At 51.7% G+C, this 21,893-nt stretch overlaps 2 protein-coding genes across 5 annotated transcripts; both read left to right on the forward strand.

Moving 5' to 3' along the window:
- The first annotated feature begins 2,318 nt into the window (after positions 1-2,318).
- On the forward strand, positions 2,319-7,569 carry LOC114503833 (gastric inhibitory polypeptide). Of its 2 annotated transcripts, XM_036034451.1 has the most exons (6): positions 2,319-2,402; positions 3,238-3,342; positions 4,747-4,893; positions 5,420-5,509; positions 6,451-6,552; positions 7,449-7,569. In XM_036034451.1, exons 2-6 carry the CDS (start codon positions 3,269-3,271, stop codon positions 7,456-7,458), a joined length of 423 nt encoding a protein of 140 aa, XP_035890344.1. In that variant the 5' UTR covers positions 2,319-2,402; positions 3,238-3,268; the 3' UTR covers positions 7,459-7,569. The 2 variants fall into 2 exon arrangements, with proteins under 2 accessions (XP_035890344.1, XP_028377223.2); XM_028521422.2 differs by lacking the exon at positions 7,449-7,569 and having other exon boundaries at positions 6,451-6,556.
- A 5,931-nt stretch (positions 7,570-13,500) lies between these two features.
- On the forward strand, positions 13,501-21,720 carry SNF8 (SNF8 subunit of ESCRT-II). 3 transcript variants are annotated; one of them, XM_028519916.2, is made up of 8 exons: positions 13,501-13,657; positions 14,019-14,069; positions 15,932-16,070; positions 16,951-17,055; positions 18,196-18,268; positions 19,401-19,542; positions 20,433-20,507; positions 21,473-21,720. In XM_028519916.2, exons 1-8 carry the CDS (start codon positions 13,604-13,606, stop codon positions 21,608-21,610), a joined length of 777 nt encoding a protein of 258 aa, XP_028375717.1. In that variant the 5' UTR covers positions 13,501-13,603; the 3' UTR covers positions 21,611-21,720. The 3 variants fall into 3 exon arrangements, with proteins under 3 accessions (XP_028375717.1, XP_035889698.1, XP_035889699.1); XM_036033805.1 differs by having other exon boundaries at positions 13,654-13,730; XM_036033806.1 differs by lacking the exon at positions 13,501-13,657 and adding an exon at positions 13,758-13,807.
- The last annotated feature ends 173 nt before the right edge of the window (positions 21,721-21,893 follow it).

The following is a 21,893-nucleotide window of genomic DNA, read 5'->3' on the forward strand; positions in this document are numbered from 1 at the left end:
ATCCCCGCCCCCACCGCTACCTCTCCCCAACTGTCTGGGCTGTCAGCCCTTGGCTCTGGGCTTTGGGCTCCTTGCAGGGGTCCCCTCTGCCCCTCTCATGCTCTGCCACCTCTGGAGCTCCCCGTCCTCATGCCCCCCCACCCTTGCACGGAGTTCTGGACACCAGGACACACCTCTCCTCCAGCGTGAATGGGTTGGCCAAGATGCCAGTGGGGTTTTTTTGCACGATTTTGATCAAGTCCCGAAGGCCCTTTTGATGCCCAGAAACTTCTCAAGGCCACATTTGCCATTCCCTGGCCTCCCAACATGCCCTGGGACTCAAGGGCGGGAGGGGGGTGGAGCCGTGAGCTCCCCTGGGAGTTTGGCATTTTCTCTGATCTCCTCAGCTGGTCCTCCCCACATCCCTCCTCTCCCCCAGGGCCCAGGCCACATTCTCCCCAGTCTGTGCTCTCCACTGCACGGCATGGGAGCCAGAGATCAAAGGGAAACCGGGAGGGGGGCTGCAGAGAGGTCTCCTCCAAGAGGGGGTGGGTGGGGACTTAAAGCAAAACTGGCCTTTTGAGCAGCCCACCCCCCAGAACAAACCCACAGAGAATCAGGCCGGGTTCGGGGCTACCAAACCTATCACAGAACCTTCCTTGACTCTGGTGTGGCCTCAGACCCGAGAGCGAAGCCCACCATCTCGGAGACCCTCGGCCTCCAGGGTCTGGACACACGTTCTGAGCCCATCAGCGGTGCAGATCAGCAGATCAGCAGGGACCCCGAGCAGCCCCCGCATGCCCTTTGGAGGCCGGGGCTGAATGGATGTCTAATCACTGCCCACTGGTAGCTGGGAGATGGAGTTCGGTGCACTTGCCCGGTGAGAAGTCCCTCCGCACGGTGAAAGGTAGGTGGTGGGCGGCCAAGGTTTCTAGGAAGCAGAGGGGGGTTGCCCTCCTGGTCCAGTGACCTGCCATCCCACACAAGCACTTAATTTCATGCTGAAGCTGCTCCTGGGCTGGGGAGCTCACCTGGAAAGAACGTGGACGTGGCCTTTATCAGGCCATGGAGCTATGAGGCAGAGCAAGAGTTTGGTTGTAGTTTCCCGCCACCCCCCACCACTGACCCCCACTTGCTTTTGTTGGCATGGTTCATGCCTGCTCCTTTCAAGAAGAGTCTAAGTTGCCATGAGCTCTGTTGTTTATGGTGCAAAGTACCCATGGTGCGTGGTGAAGGGAGAGGCTGGGAAGAAGGCTTTGGGGGTCAACAGAAACAGCATCTGTGCCCCGTGCCTTCCAGGCTGAGAGCCCCTGTGGACACAGCCATGCACCAAGGACTTGGAGGAAGGCCAGGGGAGCACCCCAATGGGTCTTCCACCTGAGGGGGCAGACACAGCCCTCAGCCTCAGGAAGCCCCTGGAGGAGGGGGGAGATACAGCCCCTGGTCCCTCCCCCCTGCTCTGAGAGAGCCCCCACTGTGATCCGGGGAACCGAGCCCCAGCCCTGGAGAGCCCTCTGGGGGACAGAGAGTCACAGCATGACCTCAGGGCTCCCCAGTCTGATGGCAGGGACAGGACCAGAGGCCTCTCCCATGCAGGAGAGGAGGGCATTTGAAGAGATGCCATTGGACCTCAAAGCCCTTCATGGATAAGTAGAGCCGTAGCTGCTCATCTCCTTCCCGGGTTCAATGTGCCTCTTTTCTCTACTCTGTCCATCCCCCTAAGAAGGCAGACAGTTTGAGTGTAAGTTCTCAGCGAACGCAGCTACCACCAGGGCACCTCTGTGCTTCCTGTCCCCGCCACCTGCTGCCCTCTCGTTTTCCAGTCTTTCCCCAGCCAGCTGGGGCGCCTCCTAGAAATCCCAGCGGGCACACCGCCCCGTTGCTAAAGCTGTGGGCCGCTCTCCAGAGCCGGGGTTCACATGCTTGCAACTCCACCCTGTGCCACCCAGACGTAGCCTATTGTCTTTGGGGGTGTCCCCTTCCCCAGCTAGGGTCGCCTCACCCAGATCTGCCCTCAGCAGGGGCATCCTTCCTGACCTGACGGAGGGCGCCAGTGAGAGAAGCGGGGGTAGAACACTGGGCCCCGGGTTCTGAAGGGAGGAGGGGGAGGAAAAAGGGGTACTTAAGGTTCCTACCCACGGGCCACAGGCCCAGATAGCAGCTGGAAACACCCAAATGTTAATCACCAATTAGCACAGTTCAGCTGGAAAGGGAAACTTTATTACGTGTAAAATGGACTTAATGTGGCAGGAGCTGTGGGCTTCATTTCTTGAGATAAGATGCTTTTAGGCTAATCAGGGGGTTTGCGATGCTGGGATATAAAGGAGGTGCTGCAGACCTCCTGGGGGTGCGCTCCTAAGGGCCAGCGTTGGGAGGAAAACACCCCCATCCAGTCCTGGAAGAGCTGGGAAGGAGGACGTCTGGTGAGAGGGCGGCTGGGACAGGGGACCCTGGGGAGGGGGGGACCTGAGCGCCCCCTGTGGTGCCCAGCACCCCTGCACCCCACTTTCTTCCCTCTGTACAAGAAATAAGACGGCAGCTTGACGGTTCCTTTAACACCCAGGTGACAAAGGCAGGAAGATGAGGTCTGGCAGCCCGCCCATCTCCAGCCTGGCTTTGGGGTTTGGGAGGAAGGCTCCTGAAGACCCCCTGGACCAAGTGGGGCCAGCCCTCTGTAGAGGGGTCAGACTTCAGAGAGAACTTCCCCGAGTCGAGATAGTGAAGTCTGACAGCGGGAGAGCGGGGTGGTTCTCCGTGTGGTTTTCACTTAGGGCTGTGGTGATTTAGGTGACAGGCCGATCTGAGAGCTGGAAGGCTGGCTGGTATGAACTCCGGAGGGCTCCTGGGGCCGGGGTGGGGGGGTGTAGGGAGAATCTTGCCAAACCACATGCCTGTGATGTCTCGCTGCTGGAGCCGGGAAGGGGGGCTGTCCAGGCACCTGAGCCTCCACTGCTTTCTTCTGCCTGGATCTCTTCCCCTCTGCCCCCCTCCCTCCCCACTCAGACTCCACTTAAAAAACAAAACAGAAAGAAGGCTCACCTCCCGGCCAGACCCCTTGTTCCTCGTAGTTACTGAGTTACTGACTGTCATGCCCCATACACCCACCCTAACACATATCCTGCTCCAGACCCCAGGGTCCAGTGTCCCCAGCTTTGAGAACCCCCAGGGGCTCCGGGGTGCCAGCAGCACATTGCCTGACCAGCTGCTGCCTCAGCAGGCACGGTGCCTCCCCCTCATCCTGGTCCTGTTCTCTCTCAGCTCAGGAAGCAACCCTTGGAAGATACTGGCCATGAAGATCTCTCTGCTGCTGGTGTCCCTGCTCCTGGCAGTGGTGCTAGGAGATGAAGGAGAGGGTCATTCCAGGTAGGGGTGAGGAGGGAGGGGCCAGCCACCGGGAAGGGGGCTGGGGGGGGGGGATGTCTGGCTCCTGGCTTTCAAGGGAGGCATGGTCCCAGGCCAAGAGGAGAGAAGCTCCAGAGGAAATCTGCCAGCAGCGTGAGTGCAGAGTGAGGACAGAATATTTACAGGGAGCTACTGTTGCAGCTGGAGAGACGGTGGTTAGATCTCTGGAAGGACTTCTCAGTGGCTGTGTCTGAAGTAGGTGACAGTAGCTCCCTTCACCATTCATTTATGTATGCGTTTGATGAAAAATGTTTAAAGATTTTATTTATTTATTTTTAGAGAGGGAAGGGAGGGAGATAAAGAGAGAGAGAGAAACATCAGTGTGTGGTTGCTGGGGGCCATGGCCTGCAACCTAGGCATGTGCCCTGACTGGGAATCAAACCTGTGATACCTGGTTCACAGTCCGAGCTCAATCCATTGAGCTACGCCAGCCAGGGCCACTTGATGAAATTTTATAGCTGACCCCATGGGTGCCAGAAGCGGGGGATACATTTGAAGCATGGCCCTCAAAGGCCACCTGCCCTCGAGGAGCGTACACGCCCGAGGGCAGAACAGACAAAGACCCCGCCTGGGCACATTGCAAACTGCCGTGAGTCCTCAGGAAAAGCGGAGTGTTAGGAATGAGCATAGCAGGGGGCTCTGTGTTTGGGGGGCCCACAGAGACCTAGCCAAGTAAAGATCTGGGCATTCTTGGAGGCAAGGACAAGATGCACGCTCTTATTGATTTGGTGACGTACACTTGAGGCACGGCTGTCAGAGACACGTGCGAGGAGAGACGGTGTCGTGGGGAAGGACGTAGCCCTGGGCCCAGGCCACTTGGGGGTAAATCATGGATCTGCCACCTGTGCTGTGCGCTGCACTAACCTCTCTTCACCCTGGTTTCCTCATTCACAAAAGGGGGTACAGATAGTGTCTCCCCACTAGCGGCAGTGTGAGGATTTAAATGAATGCATGTTAGAGGCCCTGTCTCACGTGTAAGAACTCACTATTGTTGGCGCTGACTGGGGACCAACGACCTCAGCCAGGTGTGGCGGGGGCAAGGGAAGTCGAGGAGGCCAGTGATTCAGCCCTTTGGGGTAAGGGGCCTCCCCCCAATCCCTCGTGGCCCAGAAGCCAGAGCCACACACACACTGAGGATGCAGGAAGTGGGCCCTTACGCTGAAAATGAAGTCCACGCAGCTTAATACATGCATAAGACGGTGTCTTCACAAACACTGAGTCCCAAGAAATCAGCCGGTTCGTTCTCAGGTCTTGGCCTCTAGTCTGAGACAGTCAGTCATTCACGCCCGCCCTGTGGTTCCCCGCACCCCCTGCCCCCCTTCATGGTGCCCTGGTTTCTGTGTCTCTCCCCTCCCGGCCCCTCAGATTCCACGCTGAGGGCAGAGGCTCGGGACCCCGAGGCCGCAGGTACGCCGAGGGGACTTTCATCAGTGACTACAGCATCGCCATGGACAAGATCCGCCAACAGGACTTCGTGAACTGGCTGCTGGCGCAGAAGGGGAAGAGGAACGAGTGAGTCCCTGTGCAAGCCCCTCCGCTGCCCGAGCCTCGGTCTCCCTTCCTGGAGTCAAGCCAGGGGCCACAGGTGGCCACGCGCCACGCGATGCACGGCTCCAGGTGGCACCTCTCACTTAGACGACGACAGGGAGCTGGACAGCATGGCGGCCCCATTCGGGCAGCAGTCCGGTCTGGGGGCGGGACTAGGGCAGCTTGCCCCTATCTCCACCTGGGGGGGAGGGGGCGGGAGTCCGTGGAGATGGCAGGGCTCGCCAGGGATGTCCAGGGGCTGGGGATGAAGGCAGGGGGAGCTGAGCTGCCGTCCACGACTTTTGGGTGGTGGCCCCTTCGGACCTTGGAAACAGAATAAACTGTCTTCGTCCCACTTCCGTCACTTTGCCAAAGCTCCCCAGGCCCTTGCTCTGCATGGTAGGTTCTGGAAAGCTGGTCACTGGCAGCTGAAGATGAGCGGTGGGGAGGTTGAGTGAAGGGAGAGGTACCCTCTGTTCCGCCACCCACTCCCTTATCTTTATCTTACCAGCTGGAAGCACAGCATCGCTCAGAGGGAGGCCCAGGCCCCAGAGCTGGCCCATCAATCTAACAGGAAGAAGGAGGCCAGGGAGCAGCGGGGGTGAGTCAGCCCACAGGGGAAGGAGGGGTGTGGGGCCTCCTGACCCACCCCCGCCTCATTGTTCCCGCTCCCAGGCTCCAGAGTAGGGCCAGGCCCCAGATAAGCAGCCCCTTCCAGTCGGAGTTCAAAGAAGGGTCTTCCCTGAACTCTTGGAGGTCAGCCTCAGCTTAAGGGAGCGGCCTGGAAGGAATGGGGGTGGGGTCCTGGGAGGAGTCTGGGGGCCAGGGTTTCTAAGATTGATGACTTAGTGAGCGTTCAGGAGAGGGACAGTGGAAGAGACCTCGGGAACCGGCTTCCCCACTTCTCCCTGCCACCCGTCAAGAAGGATATTTATGGAACTGGGACCTTCCTGCCCATGGCCAGCCCCTGCAATCAGTCACCCCCTCTCTGAGGAAGCCGAGGCATCCATGGCACTGGTCGTCATGAAGAAGAGTGAATGTCGCCCTGGCTGGGTAGCTCAGTGGGTTAGGGTGTTGTTTCCACACACCCAGGTTGGTTTCGGGTTCAATTCCCGGTCAGGGCACATGCAACAATCAACCAGGGAATGCATAAATAAGTGGAACAACAAAGGGATGTTTCTCTCTCTCTCCCCCTTCCTCTCTCTCTCTCTCTCCCTCTCTCAAATACAAATTGAAAAAAAAAAGAGTAAGTATTCACCAAATCATGTCTTGGGGGTTCGGGATGCAATCTGGGATCCCTGTGGAGGTGGAGGGGCAGGCCGTGCCCCACCGGAGCTGTGTCTGTCGGGCTCTGCCTGTGCTGAAGGGCCTGCACCCGGGCAGACAGATGGGCTGGGGCTTTACAGCCGAGGTGACTGAGTGGCAGCTGTGTTGACTCCCTGCCCCACCCCCAGCGGCCCCCTCGCCGTCCCGGTCCCAGTATTTACTCTCTCTGGGTGCGGCCCAGGCGGAGGGGCCTGCCTGAGGCTTTCCCCTCTGCAGCGCCCTGCTCAAGAAGCCTGGTGACGAAGATTCGCTGAAGAACTTTCTGATTGCGGAGCTGCTGGCCTGGATGGCGGACCAGACGGAGCTCTGCAGGCTCAGGTAGCCGAACGGGAGGCTCGGGCTGTCTCACGTGTGGTTATCAGCTTGGGCGTGGGGGTCAGACGCGGGTTCAGATGTTCACCTTAACATGTGCTGGCAGATTCTTAGACTCTCTGACCCTCCGTGTTTTCATGAAAATTGGGGCTGTTTCAACCACTTCACAGGACTGTTGTGGGTTTTAAGTAAAACAAGGCAAGGAAAAAGCTGAGAGCCACATCTGTAGAGTAGTAAGAATTCAGTGATGTCGGCAACTATTAGGACTGCTTGCTCTTCTTCCTCAGCTGAGTGAGGTGCTGCTCTCACCTCCTCGGCCCACCGGCGGGGCCTGCCCGCCCTATTTCCTCTGCTCCAGGGTGGAGCTTTCCCTCCGTACCCTTGTGCCACGGCGCCTTCCCAGCGGCGGAACCGATAGAGTTGGAGGCACGTTGCCCTTCTCTGTAGCTGCCACTGGCCTCAATGGTCCTTGAAAGCACCCCACCTGCAGTCCATTCTGTTCTAGAAGAAAGGGATCGCTAAATGCCATGGGGAGACCCAGGCCACCTGAAGGGTGAGCCAGGACGCTCATTCAGAACACAGACACTGAGGCTCAGAAACCAAAATACATTTAGACTTCAGTGCCGGGGAGCTAGGGAGGGACTGAGGGAACAAATGTGGGAGGACTTCCTGGAAGAGGATGAGAAGGGGGAGAGGAACGCGACCAGGGCAACAGAGAGGATGAGAAAATCTCCATAGGAAGGTGGGTCACGGTCTCTGTGGTTTTTAAAAATCATTTTGACTATTTATACTTAAAAAAGTGATTTGGAGGCAGGAGAAGGTCAACTCTGGCTGGGCACCAGGAGAAATTCACTTTGCAGACGCCGAGCTGATAACTACCCTCCTCTCTCCACTCCCCACAGGTTGCAGTGACGGGTTCAACCCAGCTCAGGACTGGACTCAGCCCTTCACTGACTCGGCTCCTGCCTCGGCCCCGCTCCTGGGTACCCCAGAGAAGCCAAACCAATAAAGTTCAAGCTGCAACACATCTTTGTGTCTCTTGTCAATACCTATTCAAACGTCTGCTGAGCGCTAACAGCACGTTTGTCTGCACGTGCTCCACCCAAGGAGAAGATGTGGCTCTTACCCGTCTGTTAATTCATCTGCTTGTTCTACGCTTACTGGGAACTGACCGTAAGCAGGGCCTGTGCTGAACGCTGGGCGCCCAGCACTGAGGACACAGACACCGTCCTCGTCCCTGCGAGGGGTTTCCAGTCTAGTGATGAAGACAGACATCCACCTTGAAACCCACAAATGTGGCCATCACAGAACATGCTGGGCTAGGTGAAGAAAGACGGGGCTGCTTTGAGAAAGGACGGAGAAAGCTTGTCCAGGTGGAGAGGAAAGTCAGCAGGGCCTTCTGGAGAAGTGGCATGTATAAGCTAAATAGGATCTGAAGGATAAAAATGGCCAAAGGATGAGTGGAGCCTGAATACGTGTTAGCATTAAGGTGTTACTGTTACAGCAGAGCGGGTGACGGGGAGAACAGGACGAGCAGAGGCTGGACAGGTGGGCGGAGGCAGGGCTTTGAAGACCATGTTTCTATTTTATGTACTTATTTTTAGAGAGGGGGGGAGGAGGGAGAGAGAGGGGGAAATATCGATGTGTGGTTGCCTTTCGCATGCCCCCAACCGGGGACCTGGCCCACAACCACGGCATGGACCCTGACTGGGAATCGAACCAGCAACTCTTTGGTCCACAGGCTGGCATTCAGTCCACTGAGCCACACCAGCCTGGGCTACAGACCATGTTTAAAGCTTTTGAATTTTATCCTCAGTGCAAAGACAAGTCCCTGAAAGGTTTTAAGCGGGGACAATTCTGAGAGGATCTATTTGCATTCCCAAACAATCACGCTGGTGACAGTGAGAACGATACTGAAATGTACAGGGATGAGCATGCAGGAGCAGCTCGGAGGCTCCTGCAGGGTCTCGGGTTTACACTAGGATGACGGTAGTGGGGGTGGAGGGCCGTGGGCAAACTCAATTCATCCAAAAGTCAATACCTTTATCTTCCCGGGTTCAGAGCCTTCCCCCCTGCAGCTGGCTGCCTCCTCCCAGGGCCCTGTGTCCGCTCTGCAGAAGTGCCTTCTCTCCCTTGTTTGAGTCTTTTCCCGGAATGTCCTCTCCCTTTCCCCTTGATCTAGTCATCTGGGGGGGCTGGGGTCAAACACACCTAGATTCCAACCACTTACTAGCTCTGTGACTTAGCAAGTTTGTTTCTCTCTTACACTCAGTTTTCTGTCTTTAAAAAGATTAAAAAGTATCCACCTCATAGGGTTAAAGTAAATATTAAGATAATATATGAAGTCCTGGCTGGTATAGCTCAGTGGATTGAGCGCGGGCTGCGAACCAAAGCATCTCAGGTTCGATTCCCAGTCAGGGTACATGCCTGGGTTGCAGGTCATGACCCCCAGCAACCACACATTGATGTTTCTCACTCTCTCTCTATCTCCCTGCCTTCCCTCTCTAAAAATAAATAAATTAAATCTTTTAAAAAAAAGATAATGTATGGCACAAAATAAGTGGTCGATAAATGTTAACTTTTGTTATTATTATTTTTTTATTTTCTAAATTTCACTTATTTACTTACTTTTAGAAAGAGGGGAAGGGAGGGAGAAAGACAGAGAGAGAAATATGTGTATGTGAGAGAAACATTGATTGATTACCTCTCATATGCACCCCGGCTGGGGACTGGCCTGCTACCCAGGCATGTGCCCTGCCCAGGAATTGAACCGGCAACATTTCACTTTGTGGGACAGCGCCCAACCACCTGAGCCACACCTGTCAGGGTTTTATTTATTTATATTTTTTAATCCTCAGCCGAGGACATGCTTATTGATGCTAGAGACAAGGGAAGGAAGGGAGAGAGAGGGAGAGAAACATCGATTGGTTGCCTCTTGTGCACACCCCAACCAGGGACCGAACCTGCATCCCAGGCATGTGCCCCCAACCTGGGATGGGACCCACGACTTTTTGGTTTATGGGACGACAGTCCAATCAACTGAGCCACATTGGCCAGGGCTAACTTTTGTCATTATTCTCATGCACCTAAACGTCAGTTTAAAAACACAAGGGTATTATTCTCAAATCAGAGAGAGGCAAGCTGGATGGCTGAAGGTCTGGGCCAGTAACATACATGAGCAAAGTGGGGAGGGTGTAAGACAATGGGAAGGACGGGGACTGTGAAAATGGAAGAGACACACTCGCCTAAAAGCATTCTTGTGCCAAACAAAACTCTTCAGGGAGCTGAATGTGCCTGAGGGCTGCCAGTTTGCCATCCCTTCCAGCTCTGACGTACTTGGTTCCCTCTCCCCTGGACTCCTGGAGTCCTAGGAGTGTGTACCACCCAATTTAGAGCGTGCCTTTGTTCAGAGGGTGGGATTCTTCATGATAGAATGGATGGTCTTGGAGAGAAGTTTGCATCTATGTTTCTGGAGTCTTGGGGTGTCTCTGGAGTCAGTAAATCAGAAAGGGTTATTTAAAAAATATTTTGTAGCCCTGGCTGGCATAGCTCAGTGGATTGAGCGCGGGCTGTGAACCAAGGCATCGCACATTCGATTCCCAGTCAGGGCACATGCCTGGGTTGCAGGCCAGGTCCCCAGTGGGGGCCACAGGAGAGGCAACCATACATTGATGTTCTTCTCTTTCTCTCCCTTCCAGTGTCTAAAAATAAATAAATAAAATATTTAAAAATATTTTGTACAACGTTCTTGTTATGGGGCAGGCATTGTGCTGTCTTTCTTAAATTTTAAAAAAATTATTGAATTTTTGAGAGAGAGAGAGAGAGAAACATCGATTTGTTTTTCCACTCATTCATGCATGCATTGGTTGCTTCCCGTATGTGCCCTGACAGGGATCAAACCCTCGTCTCTGGGTCACACTGGAAGAAGAGTTGTCTTGGGCTACACATTAAAGACACAAACACTAATGAAAACTGATGAGCAAAACAAAAAGTTTTAAGTAAATTTACAATTTTGTTGGATCGCATGCAGCCCTCGGGCCGTGGGTTGGACACCCTTGCCCAGGGCTGTGCTCGGTCTTTCATAAAGTTTTTCAGCTTTTGAAGTTTTTTATTTTTGTTTGTTTGGTTTTTGCTGTTCAAATTTATAAACATCACTGGAAAAAGTCATGGTGATCTCATTTAAAGCTGCATCACAACCCCTTAAGACGATGCAACCATAATAGCTGTTAACCACACACTTCGCTGCCTCCTTGAAGCAGACGATAAAAACCTGTGCTCTTAGCCCCCTTGCCAGGAGGCCAGTAAGTCACTTCAAGCAAGGAGGGCATCGGTGATAGCCAGCATTCGAGGTGTGCTGTGGCAGAGTACTTCTGAGAGCCATCGTTACATTGTCGGGAATTTTGAGAACATATAAAACCATCGATAGCTTGAAATTGGCCATGGTTAGAGTATTTATACGAAGGAAATCAGCAAAGGCTATATAAATCACAGCTCCTCCCTTCCCACCCAGAGAGATAGTTGTTAAACATTTACCAGCACATTACTGGTCAGCATAATTTCTCTAAAATTATAAAGGAGAACAAATGTGTCTGAGGAAATGAGCATGTCTGCTTGAGGGTGGCCACGAGGTTTGTCAAGGGCCAACATCTGTACGTAAGGGAACAGGTGTGCATGTGCATTTGAGGGGATGAACAGAGAAATCTGAGGTCATGGGTGTTAGCGAGGGTTCAATGTGTGCGCCTTAAGGAGTCCCACAGTGTGAGTCAAAAAGTAACAAATGAAGCAGGCGTGTCTAGAGGGTGTCAGTGCATACTTAAAGGACCAAGTTTTCGTGTCGGGGAGTGGTGCAGTAGGAAGATGAGGACACAAGGTCAGTGTATCAGTGTGAGCCCTGCGTGCTTTCCACAGAAAGGGGTGGGTAGGCATGTTGGAGGAGACTGGCGTGTATGAGGGCGGGGTCTGGTATCTGCTGAAGGGGACAAATCTGCGTCTGAGAAAGTTTGTGTGTAAGGAGGCTTATGCAATCCGGGCATAGTGTCTGAGGGTGTGTATGAGAATGAACTGAAGGATGATTATGAAACATTGAATGATTGTTTCAGGCTTGGCCCTTGCATCCATTAACATTATATTCTGCCTCAAATAACAGAAAAACACAAGTAACAGTGGCTTTAGCAAGATAGAATATTTCCCTTTCTTCTAAACATCCAACGGCAGGCAGTCCAGGGCTGGTCTAACAACTTTGCTCCATGAAATCCTCAGGGACCCAGGCTCATAGAGCTCACAACTATTCTCTCTCTCTCTTTCTCTCTACCTCTCTCTCTCTTGTTTTTAATATTCTTTTTAGAGAGAGGGGAAGGGATGGAGAAAGAGGGAGAGTAACATTGATGTGGGAGAGATACTACGAGATACATCGATCAGTTGTCTCTCACATGCCCCCATGTCCCCAGATTGGGCCCTGGCCTGAAACTGTGCCCTGACTGGGACTTGAACCAATGACCTTTCAGTTTTGCAGGCCAACACTCAAACCACTGAGACACACCAGCCCAACTAAACATCCTGCCACCAATCTCTGCACCCAGGACCCATCCTCACTGGAAACCTCTCTGATAACATCATTCACCTTGGTTCCACGTTCTCTTTTTTTTTTTTTTTTTTTTTTTTTTTTTTTTTTTTTTTAAGAGTGAGAGAGAAACAATCCACTGCATCCTACATGCCCCAATTGGGGATCTGGCCTGCACCCCAGGCATGTGCCCTGACTGGCAATTGAACCTGCAGCCTTTTGGCTTACAGGCTAGTATTTAATCCACTGAGCCACACCAGCCAGGGCCCAGCTCAGCTCTTTCTGTAGAGCATACCAATACATCTAAATGACAACGCCATCTCCCCTGTGATGGCTTGCAGCCCTGTTTCCACGAGTTCAAAACTACTCTTAATTATTTCTCCAACTTCACGCTGTGGTCTCCCCATCTCCCAACGGCACCACCCTCGATGCCCAAGCCACAAAACTGAGCAAACTGAGCGTCCTTCTGACTTTTCCCACTCACTCTTCCCCCATCTGATCAGTTTTGTCATTTCACCTTCTTAATATCTCCTGACTTTGTCCCCTTCTCTCTATCCTTATTGCCGCTATCTTAGTTCTGGTCCTCATTATTTTTAGTTCAGATTGCAGACACTAAATGAAGTATAGGTTGCCAGTACTTTTTCTAAAACAAAAACTTGATCTTATTACTTACTGGTTTAAGAATCCTCCATTACTCCTTCTTTGTTAGACTCAATAATGCTACTGAAATCACCTATGGGGGGAAAAATCACCAGTGGAGCTTCCTGAACACACAGGTGACTAATACCACTCCAGACCTGATGAATAACAATCATAACTAATATTTACTGATGTGCCAGGCATTGCACCAAATGATTTGTTGTGTACTTTCTGACTTAATCCTCACAACTTCGTGAGTAGTTGTTTCCACAACTATGGAAACTGCAACACAACAGATGAAGGCATCTATCTGCCAGAAGTCACTGGACCGTATGCAGTGGAAGTAAGTTATGGAGCCAGACGATCTAATTCCAGAGTCCAAGTTCTTAACTGTAAGGCCTTCGTCGGTTAGAATCTATGCGTGTGACTTTCACAGGTAAGCTCCATTAGTACAGAATGGATGCTGGTTTCCGTTCTATACGCATGGAACCCTCGGTGCCCAACCACCGGGAGGCCGGCCGACGAGCACTGGTGGCTGCGGTGGTAGGGGAGGAGCAGTCACAAAAGGATGAGAGAGTCCGAAGCGTCCACTAGGTGGGGAACACACGGCCGCGGCAAGACAGCCCGGGGTCGGTACCCGGAGACCGCGCGTTCCCGGCCACTCGGCCACCAACGAAAGAGCCCCTAGCCCCCGGCGGTGGGAGACTGGGAGCCCCGCGGCAGGAAGTCGGTGCGTGGCTTCCGGCGCACGGAGATGACGCACGGGCCGCGCTTCCGCATTGGGGAGCCCGCCGCAGATCCCGGGAAGCGGAGACCGGGGGTCCCGGCAGCGGGGCGGCCCGCGGGCCCACGGCGGGGATGCACCGCCGCGGGGTGGGAGCCGGCGCCATCGCCAAGAAGAAGCTTGCCGAGGTGAGGGCCAGAAGGCGGACCCACAGCCGTCCTTGACCCGCGGGAGCTGGAAGTCTGTGGAGCAGAGAGCACTGTACGCTCAGATCGCCTCGCGACAGAGTCTGGCGCGGGCTTCTCGGGTCCCCGGGAACGGAGTTTCTCCAACTTCCGGTAGATTGGAATGTCAGCATCCCCAGATCCACCAGCCCTTTCCCCCATGTCCCCAAATTCGACTACAGACGAGTCGTCCATTCCACTTCCTCGTCCCCTTCCCTAAGAAGAACTGTTTAAGAGAGACCCTCCTCTGTTCACCCGAGGCAGCACAAGTGGGAGCCCCCAGCGTCCACTCCCAACTTCTCATGCTGGTCTCTTTGTCTGACAGGCCAAGTATAAGGAGCGGGGGACTGTCTTGGCTGAGGACCAGCTGGCCCAGGTGAGTCGGTTGGAAGGCTGCAGGCAGGAAGGGAAGACCCCCGCAAGGTTAGACAGGACACCTTTGACATACACTAGACTGTTTGGATTGAACTAAAATAGGGCACTTGGCAAGTCCTGATTTCTGGGCTCCTCAGATCTTTTCGGTGACTTGCTAATAATAATAATAACAACAACAACAACAACAATAATAACTAACGTCTTGGAGTGGTTACATGCTCAGAGCCTCCCAGGCATGTGCCCATTTTCCTTACATAGACCATCTTGTTCATTCATGGTATAAGGAGGGAGCACTATTCTTCCTAGTTCAAGATTGAGGACCTGAGGTGTTAATTCTTTTATCCAAGGTCACATGGGCAGTAAGTGGTAAAGCTGTTTGATTTAGGTCTTTTGGAGTCTTTACTTTAAGTGTCTAAGAACGACATGGAAATACTACCCAAGCTACGCACCCATCGCCACCACCATCACAGCTAGGTGCACACCACAAGTGTGTGTGAGTGATGGGGGTGTGGTTCCTGCCCAGTCCCTTTTTCTAACGCTTCCCTTTTCAGTGCTTGCCCTGAGTTTACTCCGTGATTGTAACTGGTGCAGAAGAGGACAGGGAAATGGGCCCTTGAGCGGAGGAGAGATAGTAGACACGGGCTGTGCTCTTCAGAGGCTCCCTCCCACGCATGGGCAGATGGTCTGCAGGCAACAACAGGAAACAGTGACTGTAACAGTGTGTAAATTGCTAACATGTAGCAAATGGGATACTGGGCCAGAAGTGGTTACCCTTGGTGGGGTAGAAGATAGGTTGCATGAGAAGGAATACTACAAGTAGGATGTCAGAAACCCCCTCAGAAGATTTGTGTTTAGCTTTGGAATGGGATCTGGCGGCCCCACAGCCTCTCCCTCAGGGATTCCTTGTCTGGAGTTCCTCCTGCAGGGTGTCCACGACTCAGACTGGACAAGCGCTGCGCACGAGCGCACGGCAGGCTCGCTTTTTCTCCTGTCCGGCCTTTCTGCCAGTGGTCGAAGATTTCCCACTGTGTGAATGCTGCACTCCCTCTTTTTTTTTTTTTAAGGGTATCTTTTTTTTTTTTTAAGATTTTATTTATTTATTTTTAGAGAGGGAAGGGGGTAGGGAGGGAGAGAGAGAGAGAGAGAGAGGGAGAGGGAAATGTGTGGTTGCTGGGGGTTCTGGCCTGCAACCCAGGAATGTACCCTGGCTGGGAATCGAACCTGGGACACTTTGGTTCCCAGCCCGCGCTCAATCCACTGAGCTACGCCAGCCAGGGCTGCACTCCTTCATTTTTAAGATAAAATGGGTTATTAGGTTTGTCTTCAATTTAATAACAGTTTTCCTGGGAAAAAGAAGGACCACAGCCCTGGCTGGTGTGGCTCAGTGGATTGAGTGCCGGCTTGCGAACTGAAGGGTTGCTGGTTGGAGTCCCCGTCACAGGGCACATGTCTGGGTTACGGGCCACGTCCACTGTTGGGGACATATGGGAGGCAACCACACATTGATGTTTCTCTCCCTCCCTTCCCCTTTCTCTAAAAAAGAAGTAGTACTCCATTAAATGTGCACATTGGTTGTTAGATACTCCATTAGATGTGCACATTGACTTGAGATCAAGAATACGTGAAATAAAAATGTGTATTTAAGAATTGAGGAAACGTTACAGCGTCTCATTTCTGCTGACAACAGAACTGTGAAGGAGAGGCAGGGATCCAAAGAAAGGGGACAGAAAACCAGCGTATTGGCAGGCCTGGTGACATAGGCTGTCTCAGTCTTTGCCCTGCCACTTGGCCAGTGGCTTATTTTTGGCATCTGATAATCACCTAGGTGGGCTGCCCCTAACCTCCCCCTTGTCCGTCTTACAGATGTCGAAGCAGTTGGACATGTTCAAGACCCACCTGGAGGAGTTCGCCAGCAAGCACAAACAGGAGATCCGGAAGAACCCCGAGTTCCGGGTGCAGTTCCAGGACATGTGTGCCACCATCGGGGTGGACCCGCTGGCCTGTAAGGGGTTGTCGGTGGGCGTCTAGGGTTCTCCTAGGGTTCCAAAGGGACAGAGCTACCTGGTTGTCATCTCTGCTCTTACAGGGGCATCTTCTAGAAGGGCCTGTAGGGAGATACAGAAAGTGTTGTCTTTAGGGAGAGCGTACCAGGGTGCTGAGTGCCCAGTTTGATGGGGAAGACGGAGAGGCTGAATGCAGTTGGAGAGGCCAGTGTACACAATTTTCCCTTGAATGACCTACAGTAGAATTTTTTTATGGCTATTTTTCCCCTTTATTAAAAAAATAACTTAGTTTTAATGAAAATAGTACGAGATCATGCAATCAACAAATGACAGAAAAGTGGGAGAAAGAAGTCTTCTGACTCTGTCCTATAACTGTAGAGATAAAGTGCTCTTAACAGTTTGAGGCTATATCTTTCTAGACACCTCCGTCATATTTGTACACTTGGTTTTACATACATGGGATTAAGGCTATAATTCCAACTCTACAACTTGCATTTTTCACGCAGTAAAGTATGGTCTTCAGTAGATTTTTGAATGCTCGGTTTGCATGTTTCTCTTAGCCTCGTCTGGACCATATGTCCCATTACGTTTCACTGTAGGCTTTGGGAAAGGAAGACTCGTTTATACAGTATCCTGAGCCAGAATCGGCAGCCAAGTAGACACGCCTTTCAGATTCCCTGTGCTTTAGAACTGCCTGAGCCTGTTCCGTAGCAGGAGTTGCCAAGAGTCCGATTGCGTCGAGGATCCTGAGTAGTAAGCGGAGCAGAAGGACTTGGGCTAGGCAGGGAGGACTTCCCATAGCACAGATGTTTTAACCTAGCTTCGGAAGAAGAGGCGTAACTGATTGAATAACCTAGCTTTTGTTTTTCTGTCTTTTAGCTGGGAAAGGCTTTTGGTCTGAAATGCTAGGCGTGGGAGACTTCTACTACGAGCTGGGCGTCCAGATTATTGAAGTGTGCCTGGCCCTGAAGCACCGGAACGGAGGTGAGGGTGGCTGGGTTCTGTGGGCTTCTCCGAGAGGGAGAACACCTTGGAAGGTTGCCTTTCACACCCTGTACCCTGCAGACCAGCAGCGTCTTGAGAAACATCTTAGCTCCTTCATGCAGTTGTATCCCTGGTAGGTCTCCATGGCCAAGGGTAAATGGAATTACCCGAATGATTGTCTCCATTCTCCAAAGATCTTTGGCTAGGAAGGTCTAGCCCCTAGTCACTGTAGAAAATAGTAGGAAGGTAGGAAAATAGGGTATGGTGATGCCAGCCGTGTGTCTGTGCTGTCCAAAATGTGACCTTAAATATGGCCATCCAGGATTGTCATTTATTTGTTTATTTTTTTTTAGACAGAGGGGAAAGGAGGAGAGAAACATTGGTGTGCAAGAGTAACAGATTGGTTGCCTCTCATGAGCCCCCTACTGGGGACCTGGCCCATAACCCAGGCTTGTGCCCCGGCTAGGAACTGAACTGGCATCCTTTCATTTCTCAGGCCATCGCTCAGTCCACTGAGCCACACCCTCAAGGGCTGGTAGCGTCATCTTAATAAGCACAGTAAATGGTCTGTTGTAGTTAAGAAAGAGAAAACTTAAAACTAGTTATAAATCATTTGTTATAACCCTGGCCAGGTAGTTCAGTTGGTTAGAGCGTCATCCTGGTGTATCAGGGCTCTGGGTTTGATCTCCAGTCAGGGCACATACGAGTATCAACCATGAATGTATCAGTAAGTGAAAAAATGAATCAATCTCTCAAATCAATCAAATCTTCAAAATATTGGTTATAAATAGACACAGCATTGATGTCAATAGAGCATTTATAGTTTTTCTCTTCAAAATTTTTATTTATTGATTTTGGAGAGAGAGAGAAGAAGGGAGAGAGAAAGAGAAACACCGATTTGTTGTTCTCCTCACTCATGTGTTCGGTGGTTGTTTCTTGTGTGTGCCCTGACCGCGGATCGAACCCACAGCCTTGGCGTATGGGGACAACACTCGGACCAACTGAGCTACCTGGCTAGGGCTTAGTTTCCCAAAGATGATGATGCCCCTTTTTGGGGGTTTATTTGGGGGGTTTTTTGGTGTTATTTTTTTTAGCCATAAAGGTAATCCTCAGTCTGCTTTCTGTCCCCCTCTCCAACAGGTCTGATAACTCTGGAGGAGCTTCATCAACAGGTGTTAAAAGGAAGGGGCAAATTCGCCCAGGATGTCAGCCAGTAGGTCTTCACTTCCACCGCCTTGGAGTATAGAAAGGGCTTTTAAAAATCAGGTGGATGTTATTTCTCCTCACTGCTTGTATGTCTAGGATAGTTGAGGAATCATTTTTATTCCTCGTCATGATCAGAAAAAGTTTTTATTTTGGAAAACTCAAAACACAGAGAGGTATTTTAAAAAACAAAAACCACCCATTATTTCTCAACTGAGAGAATACATCTGTTAAATATTTTGTTATATTTCTAAGTATTTTTTAAAGGTTTTACTTTATTGTTTATTTTTAGAGAGAGGAGAAGGAGAAAGAGAGGGAGAGAAACATCAATGTGTGGTTGCCTCTTGCACGCCCTATGCTGGGGACTTGGCCTGCAACCCAGGCATGTGCCCTGAGTGGGAACCAAACTGGCAACCCTTTAGTTTGCAGCCTGAGCTCAATCCACAGAGCTACACCAGCCAGAGCTCTTAAGTATTTTTTTCATGTGTACCTGCGCATTTTTAAAAACATTCTTGGGTCTGTATGTACTCCTGAGATTATTTGAGATCATGGAGAATAGAGCAGGCACCCAAAGAGGCCCGGGAAGAGTGTTGGGGTCAGAAGATAGGTACAAATTGACTCCAGTTTGAGAAAAGGTAAAAAAAGCTGTTGGTATGTGGGCTGGATATGTGGTCTGCACATTTTGTAGGTTTTGTTTTACCCTAATTTGAGTTAGTTGTCAACTAAGAAATCAGAAAGTCTGGCGGTACTGGGCCTGAATTCCCAATGGCAGTAGACAGTTCTGGATTGTCCCCATTAGAATGGATAGGCTTCCTCTGTTTTGCCCTAGCTCACTTTACTCCCTGTGGTCTCCCACGTTCAGCGCGTTCACTCACACTTTGTGATGGACCCCCGCAGGCCTGGTTACTTTACCCTCTGTCCAGTGTTGGAAGGGTTTGGTTTGCTGAGTGCAGAGACTGACCATCCCCTTGAATATCCAAGCACCATTGGGTGCCCTTTAACCTTCTCTCTACCCACCTGTTCAAATGTTGTGCAGCCTCTGGAGTCTTCCGTCAGGGTTCTCTGCCCAGGGCAGAGCTGAAACTGCATGGTGGCTAGGTCTGCTCTGCCCAGGGTCCTTAAGCAGCTCTTCCTCACCTTAGAGACGACCTGATCAGGGCCATCAAGAAACTCAAGGCACTTGGCACTGGCTTCGGCATCATCCCCGTGGGCGGCACTTACCTCATTCAGTCCGTTCCAGCTGAACTCAATATGGATCACACCGTGGTGCTACAGCTGGCGGAGGTACTGCTGTGCCTTGTGTGTGTGTGTGTGTTTGCGCGCACATGTGTGGCAGGGGCCGTCTGGGAGGGGATTCTGGGATACCTTCGATCCCTCCGTCACTGCTGTCTTTTTGCTGAAGCTATCTGATGGAGGCACGACGCAGGTCTGTGCTTGTTCAGCAGACGTTTATTGAGCAGCTGCAGTGCACAGCACTGGGCGGGGCTGTCGGCCGTGTGAAGACGGGCACCACGTAGTACAGCTCCTGCTCTCAAGGAGCTTACAGCCTAGGGGGGCAGACACATGCAGGCGACTAATCGTATTTCCTTGGATGTCTTCGTAAAACTGCTTCATGGATTCCTGAAAACAAATGTTGACTCTTGTTTGCCAGCCCCCCTTCTGCAGCATGCCTTAAGCATATGCTGTCCTTCCCCAAATCCTTGTCACGTATTTGGGGAAGACACGTTCACTTTTCTGAACTTGGTAATGTAGAACACAACTGAAGAAGGGGGGGGCTTTTCTGGCTTGGGGATCAGGTGGGGTGAGACGGCAGGGATGGGCTGAGCATTTAAGTATTTCAGATTATGAACAGTTAATGATTATCTCCATTAATCATTTTTCCTATTAATCATTCCATATCTTTCCTTGTCGCACTCTCGAGTTCTCTGAGAAAGTCAAATTTATTTTAGTATCAGGGACTCTAAGACTGAACCACTCAACCTGTTACCCCCCACTCCTTCCCTCGCCCCCTCACTGCGGGGACCTCTGAACATTCCTGTTCTGTGCTCAGGGGCTTTCTCTGCCCACAGACCGTTCCTCCTGCTCTCTGGATAAGTCGGTTGTCCCCGGGCAGATGCTGGGTTCTCAGGGAACGCTCACGCAACTGACTCAGTCCCCATTCTTCTTTCCTTCAGAAAAGTGGCTACGTGACCGTCAGCGACATCAAAGCCAGTCTTAACTGGGAGACAGAAAGAGCGCGGCAAGTGCTGGTATGTGACTTGTAGAATGGCCCAGAAAAGACGGGTCCCAGACAGGAGGAGTTGGGCGGTCAGGACCCACACAGACTGGAATTTTGGCCTTGTTCTGCTGGCCTCTTGCCTTGAAGGCTACTGGTGTCGCACTAGAAACCCAGCATTTCTCTGAAGGTGGCACCGAGAGGTAGAACTCGAAAGCAGGCTTCTAACCTGGACACGTGGGCAGAGCCAGGCAGCCACTTCTCCTGGGCCATCACCAACACCTGCTCCCTCCTGAACTGTAGGACTTGGTCAGATGGTTAATATAGTTTACACTGGCAGTTAACAGTTCATAATGAAGGAAAGTACCAACAACTTATAATCACATCTAAATTACATAGTACTGCATATGTGTAATTATATACTATTGCATGTATAGTTTTATGTATACAAATTTCATGGTACTAATGAAAGACATGTTACTAAGAGGGAGTGGCTAGCATGGAAATGTAGGTTTTTAATACCTTCTTCCTTATCCAGTGAACCTGCGGACACATCATCTGTAATGTCAGCATACACATCTGTTTAATATTGGGCAGAACCAGCCCGTCTTGAGCCTATTTCCAGCTGTAGGAACAGAGTCCATTCTGATAGCAACAGTGTCTTCCCATTAACTTCTCCAAAAAGTTTTACCCACACGCGTTGCCTGGTCAATTAACTGAAAGGCAGCGATCTCCATCCCGCCTCATGGAGCCAGCGATCAGCCCTGGGCGGCGCAGCAGGTATTTCTGCCGCCCTCCGTCCCTGCCATGACATCGCACTCCGTCTTCACCCTCTTTTCCAGCAGCACAGGTCAAGGCCAAACAGCTTGTGCCAGGCTGTGTCAGTGTGTGAAGGCACACGTGTAGATTTAAAGTGAAAACCCCACTGAAGCCAGTGGGGTGGGGACTCTCTGCTCATCTGTGGGAACTCCCTTCTCACGTGACTTCCTCTGCCTCTAGGAGCACCTGCTGAAGGAAGGGCTGGCCTGGCTGGACCTGCAGGCCCCAGGGGAGGCCCACTACTGGCTGCCCGCTCTCTTCACCGACCTCTACTCCCAGGAGATCACCGCTGAGGAGGCCCGAGAAGCCCTCCCCTGACCCAGGGGTGTGGAAGCAGTGGCAGCAGCAGGCAGAGAGAAGAGGGAGAACCTGATGGTGAATAAAAACTGGACAACTTTGTTTAAAAAAAAAAAAAAACCCACAGAAAAGATGTTCCAAGTTTTTTTCTTCCCCCAATATTCTTCACTTATTACTTTATTTCTTTTTAAAGTGCCTTCACATTGCATCTTTATTGGAGAAAACCTCATTTATCCAGTAGGGATAACCTGAGTAACACAGGTAACAGCGAGCACGTCAAATGACTCACACGGGTCATCGACAA

This window comes from Phyllostomus discolor, chromosome 8 (assembly GCF_004126475.2).
Source record: "Phyllostomus discolor isolate MPI-MPIP mPhyDis1 chromosome 8, mPhyDis1.pri.v3, whole genome shotgun sequence".
In the NCBI taxonomy this organism is placed as follows: Eukaryota; Metazoa; Chordata; class Mammalia; order Chiroptera; family Phyllostomidae; genus Phyllostomus; species Phyllostomus discolor.

Coding starts and splice junctions, on each gene's coding strand:
- LOC114503833 (XM_036034451.1), top strand. CDS start 3,269: ATGAAGATCTCTCTGCTGCTGGTGTCCCTGCTCCTGGCAGTGGTGCTA. Junction 4,894..5,419: donor CAGAAGGGGAAGAGGAACGA/GTGAGTCCCTGT, acceptor TTATCTTACCAG/CTGGAAGCACAGCATCGCTC. Junction 5,510..6,450: donor GAGGCCAGGGAGCAGCGGGG/GTGAGTCAGCCC, acceptor TCCCCTCTGCAG/CGCCCTGCTCAAGAAGCCTG.
- SNF8 (XM_028519916.2), top strand. CDS start 13,604: ATGCACCGCCGCGGGGTGGGAGCCGGCGCCATCGCCAAGAAGAAGCTT. Junction 14,070..15,931: donor CTGAGGACCAGCTGGCCCAG/GTGAGTCGGTTG, acceptor TCCGTCTTACAG/ATGTCGAAGCAGTTGGACAT. Junction 18,269..19,400: donor TTCGCCCAGGATGTCAGCCA/GTAGGTCTTCAC, acceptor TCCTCACCTTAG/AGACGACCTGATCAGGGCCA.